At 36.4% G+C, this 8,855-nt stretch overlaps 1 protein-coding gene across 1 annotated transcript in view; it reads right to left on the bottom strand.

The window, feature by feature from the left end:
- Positions 1-4,943: 4,943 nt before the first annotated feature.
- Positions 4,944-8,855, bottom strand: part of PRRG4 (proline rich and Gla domain 4) — a 26,888-nt gene continuing 22,976 nt past the window's right edge. The window contains exon 6 of the mRNA XM_044680841.1: positions 4,944-5,175. Coding sequence (XP_044536776.1) covers positions 4,944-5,175 — 232 coding nt within the window. The remainder of the gene's footprint in view (positions 5,176-8,855) is intronic.

Here is an 8,855-nt window from a genome sequence, read left to right as displayed (position 1 = left end):
CCCCCCATAGCGGGGGGCCAGCATATTAAAAAATGTTTTTTAAATAGTAAAGAAGAGTAAAAATAAAGCTACTAAAATGCTACAATGAGTAATAAATATTTACTTAATATAAAATGTCATTACAAATCAAGTTTATTATACAGATACAAAAATGTACACAATAAGAAAAGACAATTTATGACACAATGAAGACTTTAGGGAAGGCATGCTTTTCAAAAAGTTGATGGTTCTAGTGAATAAAAATCTTAGTACACAATGGGCAGATTGCCTTACATAACCAAAGAGAAATATTTTTAAATAATCAGAAATTCTTTAAGGAAGCACACGGCATTGAACATTATTACATTAGAAAAAAGTATAAAAATTAAATTTCTATAGTATTGGGAAACTAAGCTGGAAATCCAGTCTTTCAAAATGCAACTAAACAAGAAAACACAGCAAATGAGTTCAGAACTAAATTTTTTTTTTTTTTTTTACTAACAGTTGATTTTGCATACAGTGGTTGGTTGTCGCCATTTTATATGTTTTGTTTTTAAGCATATGATATTTAAATCTTTTCTCCCTCTTCCTCTCCTGAATGAAGACTTCAAAACAGGAGGCTGGTTTCAAGAAAGACCCAACAGTGGGAGCCTCTGGCTTTAGAAAACTGAATATAATTGTCACAAAAAGCTAAGCTTTTCTATCTTCAGTCCCTACCCTTCCCCCCATTCTAGGTTCTCCCTTCTAATAATAGGCACTCTGAAAAGTAGGAACAGAATCCTGCCAGAGGAATAATTGACTCCCCAGGGAAAGGAGGAGGTAGAGTCAATAACTAAGGTCAGTCTCCAGTTTTCTATTGACACGACTGACCTGTAATGTGGACACTACTCGGTACACTCATTAAAGCATCTGAAAATGAAATACCCAGTGTCTGAAAGATAAAACTGGTAACATTTTGGGTCATATTTTTAAAATAATCCATCTAAAATATGATTAAATTCATCATAATTAATAGCTCACCTCCTGTTATCCATTTTCATAAACCTTGCTATTTCCTGTTTTTTCTCATGTGAGAATTCTCTTTCATCAATGAAATCACTGGTCTAGTTTTTATCTGCTTTGTTTCATGTTGTGACACTTTAGTCGCTGCCTGTTACAATGGGAGTTCCCATCATCCATCAAACCTGTCTGATTCAAGCTTTTGTACATGGCAGGTACTTAAAATATTATTTCATTGGCTGACTTTGTACACAGAAGAGATGGGCTCTAGCTCACTCATCCAGCAAGATCTAGACCATATCACCTAAATTGGGCAAATATCATGGAAATGTTTTTATGCACAGAAATGACAAACACCCCTCAGAAATATGTATACATATCTCCACACACATACACATACGATATAGTATATACACACAAACCTATTTCTAAAGTGTTCCATATCTAATTAATGGTTTAGTCCAATAGATGAGTTCACATTCAATGAAAATGTAAAAACAATCACGGATTTTTTTTTTTTTTTTGCTTCTTTCCTATTTATCTTAGAAATTAATGCCCCATGTTAAAAACGCAGGGATGGCCTGGAATGGAGTTCTGGAAACTGTTTCAGGGAAATAATTCAGGGTGTTACTGTTTTAAATTTTGCTGATATGGCATCTAGAACTATAAACAATTTACTTTCTTACACACATTAAAAAGTAAACACACCCAATTTATCTGAAGGGAATACATTATTGCAAATTTCAAAGACAAAGTAAGCTAAAGGAACTCCAACTAAGTGATAAGATCCTCCCAGCTCTTAAGTCCTTTCCCTCTCTGATTTAGACCACAATAGCAAATGAAGATACAATGGCTACTTTTTAACAAAACTTTTCTAATTACCTTGAGTTTTCTTATACTCTCTAATAGAAATTTACAAAAAAGATGGAAAGAACCCATATACCACATATAGACTTTTTTTTTTTTAAAGAGATTTTCTTTCTGAAAATGAATCACATCTCCTGGACTTGGTTTGCCAGGTAGAATCATCACACTGAAGCCTGCTATGAATTATTAGCCTCTTTCAAATCAGATCGACATAAAGCCTTCATTCCATCCAACTCTGATGTAAAATGAAAAGCAAAACAAAACTCTTCAACCCTACTTTAATTATTTGTGAAATCTCGAGCTCAGTGGAGCTCTAAGAGTTACCATTACAAAACAATAGAGATCTCATAGCTAATATACAACAACAACAAGCAGGAGCCAAAAACAAATAGTTGGTGAAATTTTTAAAAATTACAATAAGTTACTATTGAAATGTTGCATTTAATATAGCCATTTGTCAATTAATCTTCCCTATTGTCCTGAACTGTAGAGATACTCTACAAATACCATGGATCTCACAATTCCTCTGGGGATGAATCAGAGATTAACATTTCATATCCAAGTTTTATGACAAATGATAAACTGGATGCCTCGAGGAGGGAGTCTGAGGCTCTGAAGATTATTTGGATTTAGAGCTCATGTGTCAGTGGGAAGGACTCAAAAAAATTTCAGGAGAAAAATTCCCATTATCATTTAAGGAAAAAGTCTTTTTAAATCATCAATTTCAAATGGGGACAAATTTTCACTACCCTACAATTAGGTAATGTATGATCTTGTGAGCAAGGTGGGGGCTTGGAGAAAAGCTCCCATTTCAGTCCTGCCATCAACTCCCTGGGAGACTTTGGTTTTCCTGTAAGACATCTGTTGCTTTAGCTTGTTCATTGTCAAAGGCAGAAAACAGAGGCTATGGGAGAGAAACAAGTTTTGAAAAAAGTCTTTTTACTAATGCAAGAAAACGTGCTGTGTAAAATTAGAGCATAATTAGTTGTGGTATTTTTTGGTAGGTAGTATGTGTGGTAAAAAGAAAAGAGTATCTTTCTTAAATTAAATATTAAGTTCCTGGTTCTGTCACTTATGAGCAATGTGATATTAGGCAAGTCGTTTCTACTTTATGGGTCTGTTTCCTCCTCTGTACAATGAGTGTGTGAAATGTCTATCTTTGATATTTTGTGAGTTTGTAATTAGGTTGGTGACAATTGGGCCACACAAAGGAAGGGATTCTGAAAAAGATGCCAAGAGAACAAAACCTTAAGAAGTTCAGAAAGGGGAGCAGCTGGGTAGCTCAGTGGATTGAGAACCAGGCCTAGAGATAGGAGGTCTTAGGTTCAAATCTGACCTCAGACACTCCCCAGCTGTGTGACCCTGGGCAAGTCACTTGACCCCCATTGCCTACCCTTACCACTCTTCTGCCTTGCAGCCAATACACAGTATTGACTCCAAGACGGAAGGTAAGGGTTTAAAAAATTAAAAAAAAAAAGTTCAGAAAGACAAAGATCTTATTTTTGTCTAATGTTGAAAGAAGACTTTATTATCCAAGAATAAAAAAAAACTTAACTGTGATTTACATTGTCTAAACCAACAGTACCACTTTGGTTTAGCATGCACTATCAAATTGACATGGACTGTAGCCTCCTCTATCAAAAAAAAAAATAACGCTGTAAATTATCATATAAAACAAACCAAAAAAATTAAGGTAGTAACTGACCAATATTTATGGAATAGAATCTTCTATTTCCCTTCTCAGGGATATTATTTTTTGACCTCACCCCACAGGGGGAAAATATGTACATCTATACATCTATATATAGAGGGTTCAAGTTCCTTTAAGTCTTTAAAGAAAGAATGACAATAGAAGAGAGGATTGTAGGGAATCTGGGTTGAAGGACCATTTTAGTGTGCCTGACTGCCTGAGAAAATATACCACAGAGATGCAAAGGGTCACTGATGATAAAATGGGCATATCATATATAAGTTCTCCCTTCTGTATTAAATCATTAATTATGAGCCAGAATAAAACTCCCAACCAAAGTAATCTCACATGAACCAAACGTACAACATAGTCATGTAGATAGAATCTACTTATTTCCTTACAGGAGACTCTGGCTCCTGGACCTTTTTTTTTTTTTTTGTAATTGGAAAGAATGAAAATGATAGTAGCCAGTTAACAAATCTGCAACCTTGTCATTGTGCCCCTGCCCTCCAAGTTCCAATAGCAGCAGCCATTTGATCAGAAGAAAAATTAAGGTGTTTCCCCCTCCCCCACTGCTGTATAGCTGATATAATCTCTCTCTTTCTCTTTTTTAATCCTTCCTTTCCATCTAAGAATCAATACTTGTTCTAGGGCAGAAGAGAGGTAAGAGCTAGGCAATGGGGGATTAAGTGACTTGCCCAGTGCCACACAGTTAGGAAGTACCTTGAAGCCAGATTTGAACCCAGGATCTCCTGTCTCTAGGCCTGGCTCTAAATCCACTGAGCCGCCCAGCTGCCCTTAATATAATCTATAAGAACAAACACCTGGAAATAACATCGTGTGCTTTTTCATATAGAATAATCATCAGGATTATTTTATATTTAAAAGTCACTGATTCATCATGGAAATGAAAAACTTCTCTAAAAAGTCTCCTTTGCTAAAGGAGAATGAAAATAAACAGGGGACAAAATATTCAGCATCTTGACTCAAGATGACTCAGAGCAAAAAACCCTCTTGTATTCCATTAGTTCAGTTCTCAACACTACCAGTGTAGAATATTTTCTGCGATAATGGGTTTGGTGCTCTTCCCTACAGAAGTTATTATCCCTGGTGAATATGTTTTCTATTTGGTGATCTTTTGCCTAGACTAGGATCTGGAGACTCCCAAATTGCAAATTAGAACCTGGTTCCTAAAAGCACGGAAAAAATAAAAGGAAAAAAAATTCACTTATTATGATGAGATCAGAGATAAAAGTCCAGATATGTAGAGCAAATCTATTAAGCAATAGAACAGCAGTCACGAAAGGCACCTTTACAGACGTGAAATGTCCAGCCCTTGAAACTACCGGAGAATTGAGTCACGGCGCCTTCTTCAAATAAACCAACATCTTCCACGTGGATATTGGCTTTAGTGGGAAGGTAGCGACATGGACTTTTTAAACACCTTAAATCCTCTTGCTGGCCCAGGATAGGGAGGTGGGGGAACATCGTATTTCCCAGTCAATGCCACAGCTTGCTCATAAGAAGGTAGTCCTGAGTCGTCCAGGGGAAGAGGCGATGGGGTTAAGGCAGATTCCTCTTGTCTTCTGAAGATAATGGTCGGATGATGTCGACCCGTTCTTATATAGACAGCTGAGGAGCTAAACAGAGATACATCAATAGCACTGATTGCATTTTTATGCCAAAGTTAAAAATAGACATCGTCGGTAATACTTCCAAGTCAAGGAATGAATCTTTTAAAAATAAGTTTTTAGAGGCAGCTAGGTAGCTCAGTGGAGTGAGAGTCAGGCCTAGAGACGGGAAGTCCTAGGTTCAAACCCGGCCTCAGCCACTTCCCAGCTGTGTGACCCTGGGCAAGTCACTTGACCCCCATTGCCCACCCTTACCAATCTTCCACTTATGAGACAATACACCGAAGTACAAGGGTTTAAAAAAAAAAGTTTTTATTGATGCCTTTTGTTTTTTATATTATCATAGTTATCCCTAGAATCCCTCTCCTTTCCAGAGCCATCTCACATCAGAAATTTTTAAAAATACATACATATATACATGTATGTATATATCTTTATATATATACATTATTATATTATATATATTATATATCTTTATACATATACATATACATACATATATATACAAGTATCCCTTCCCACATTTCAACATATCATGGGTTGGTATAAGAAATTAACTGGGAATTTTGGGGGAGTTTTGTGGAATCTGCAGATGATACATGAAGGCTAGCAGATGACACAGAAAAAGTTTAGAAACTCAGAAATGCACAAATATATGTGTAGTATTGCATATTATTAACATATTTTATCTTTTAATGCCACAAATATACAGAATATCTTTTTTAGAGTTAAAATAAGTAAAAAAGCTAAAGTTTGTGAAAAGAATGAGAAAGCCAGCAGATGACACAAAGGATAGAAACATAGATTTTTAGAAGTTTAGTAACTCATAAATGCGTATAAGGTACTGTAAACACACAATAAGAGAAAAAGAAAAAATTCACACTTCTTTTCTTTCTTTTAAACCCTTAACTTCTGTGTATTGGCTCCTAGGTGGAAGAGTAGTAAGGGTGGGCAATGGGGGTCAAGTGACTTGCCCAGGGTCACACAGCTAGGAAGTGTCTGAGGCCAGATTTGAACCTAGGACCTCCTGTCTCTAGGCCTGACTCTCAATCCACTGAGCTACCCAGCTGCCCCCCCCCACTTCTTTTCTGTAAGAAAGAAGGGTCAAAATTTTTTACCCAGATTTTCTATATCATGGGGGTGCCATGCCCGTAACTCTCATGGGGTAGAAGGAATACCTGTATTCATTTTTAAACCCTAACCTTCTGTCTTAGACTCAATTTAAAGACAGAAGAGCTGCAAGGGCTAGACAATTGAGATTAAGTGACTTGTCCAGGTCACACAGCTAGGAAGTGTCTGAGGCCAGATTTGAACCCAAGTCTTCCCAACTCCAGGTCTGGTGCTCTATTCACTGTTGCCCCACAAATAACATTTTTAAAGAGGAAAAAAAGCAGCACAACTGACTGATATATTGAAAGTTTCCATAATCCTCTCCTCTCCATGAATGGATGGGTTGGGGGCGGTGTCCTCTCATATCAAAGAGTGTATGACAGAGACAGCTAGATGGCACAGTGGTTAGAACACTGGATTTGGATATGGGAAAGCCCTGAGTTCAAATCTTGCCACAGATACTAGCAGGACCCTAGACAAGTCATTTAACCTTATCTGCCTCTGTTTCCTCATCTATGAATTAATAATACACCTATTTCCCAGGATGTTGTGAGGATAGGAGAAAAAAAAATTTACAAAGTGCTTTTCAAACTATATAATGCTATATACATACTACCAATGATTATGTTATCATAGTTCTAACATTTATTATAATAAATTATAATTCATGCAACATAATTACATATAATAATGTAGAATAATTAGCCATAATAATAATTACCATTATTACAATTGTGCTAATGTGACTTTGGGCAAATCTCTTAATTTCTCTGGGTCAGGGTTGCTTCATTTGTAAAATGAGATTGTTGAATTTCAGCTGTATGCCGAAGGGGCTGATGCTGTCATAAGATGATTTCAAAGTTTGCTTTCAGTTCTAGTTATAATTTTAGTAATTTAATTTTGTCCAAAGATCTTACTCAGTCCTATATCTATTGTCATCATTCAGTGACTCCCCATCCTGGCCTGATGAAAGGGGTTACAACTCAGATCCCTAAAGCAGACACTCTGCCTCTGGCTTATTTCTACTTATATCCAATCCACTTATGTCCTTCCTCTAGTCCAAACCCTTTACCAACTACACTGACTGGCCATCAAGGCCTTCTGCCATCTGTCATCCTACCTATTTAGCTTTATTTCTCTCTCTTGCCTAAAATGGAGGGATCTTCTAGTCAATGAAAATCCCTTCCATGATTTACTCTCAAATTACAGGCTCTTCCCTTTAAGCCAAATCCTGCTCATTTGAACCTAGTTCAAATCTCTCCTCTTTAGTAAAGTTTTTCTTGAGTATTTCAGCTCTTATTTTTCCTCCTTCTTTTATTTTTTAATTAAATTTGATTTTTTTTCCTCAATCTCTTTTCTCCTTCTCCTCATTCTCTTCCTCTTTTTTTTATGCCTACAGAACTTGTCATTTATATCATACTATTTTTTGGCCTGAGACTATGATTTCACTAGTATAAGGGTATACCCAATGAAAAAACTCACTCTGCCAATGCAGGTTAAGTGACTTGCCCAGGGACACAGGAGGAATATGTGGCAGAGATGAGATTTAATTAAAAAAAAAGAAAGAAAAAAGGAAGAGAAATAAGATCTGAAATAGTCAGGGATAACTTCACTATCACAAAGTTTTATTCTTGACTTTGTATTGTTTTAACTGTTAACTTTGGCTAGCTAAACGGTTAGATCTCTATTTATATCATCCCCCCCACCCCCGACCCCCATCCCCAAGTATCCATTAGAGAGTTTGGTTTACTAGAATTTGTTGGGTACTCAATGAACACTTATTGAGTAGTTGATGAAGAAACATGGACCTGGTGTCTTGAATTATCATCAGCTACTATTACAATGATGGTTATTTGTCTTAGTCCATCTGATGGTAGATAATTTATTATAAGTGATTTTTTGAATGGTAATGCATATACTTCCTCTCAAGCCTCCCTCCAACTACCTATAAATAAATAAATACATTCCATGTAATCATTAGGTCGTAGGATCCTTGAGGGTAGGGCCTGCTTTTTGCCCCCCTTTTTTATTTTTTAAATCATTAGTACTTAGCACAGAGCCTGGCACATAGTAGGTAATTAATAAATATTTATTGACTGACTAATATGTTTATTGACTTATCCATCTCATAACTATGGCCTTTTGAAACTAGGTACGAAAAATCCACAGACAATCTCTGATCCTAACATCAGCCAATGATTATGATTTCCTCCTGATCAAATCTAATAAGGGAAAATTTCACTGACTTGTGTCTCTTTTCTATTGCCTTTGAAGGTTAAGAGGCAGGAAGGAGGGGGACTATTGGAAGAAAATAAATAACAATGGACATAGAAGGAAAAGACTGAGGTCCCAAGCCCTGTTTGACTACTTTCTAGCAAGTTCTTGACTTCAGTGGGCCTTATTTTCTCCATCTTTAAAATGGGGATATTACAACTTGTATCTGATCTCAGGATACTGTGAGGAAAGCATTTTGAAAGTTGTAAGCCATTATCCAAAGTCAGCTATTCTTATTTGAGAGGAATTGATGAATATTGCTGTTAAAGGGGGGAGGGAGAGTAAAAAGGTGAGAAGGGGGGAGG

This window comes from Gracilinanus agilis, chromosome 6, assembly GCF_016433145.1.
Source record: "Gracilinanus agilis isolate LMUSP501 chromosome 6, AgileGrace, whole genome shotgun sequence".
Lineage (NCBI taxonomy): Eukaryota > Metazoa > Chordata > Mammalia > Didelphimorphia > Didelphidae > Gracilinanus > Gracilinanus agilis.
The sequence above is the reverse complement of the archived record's forward strand: the minus strand, read 5'-3'. Positions and strand labels throughout refer to the sequence as shown.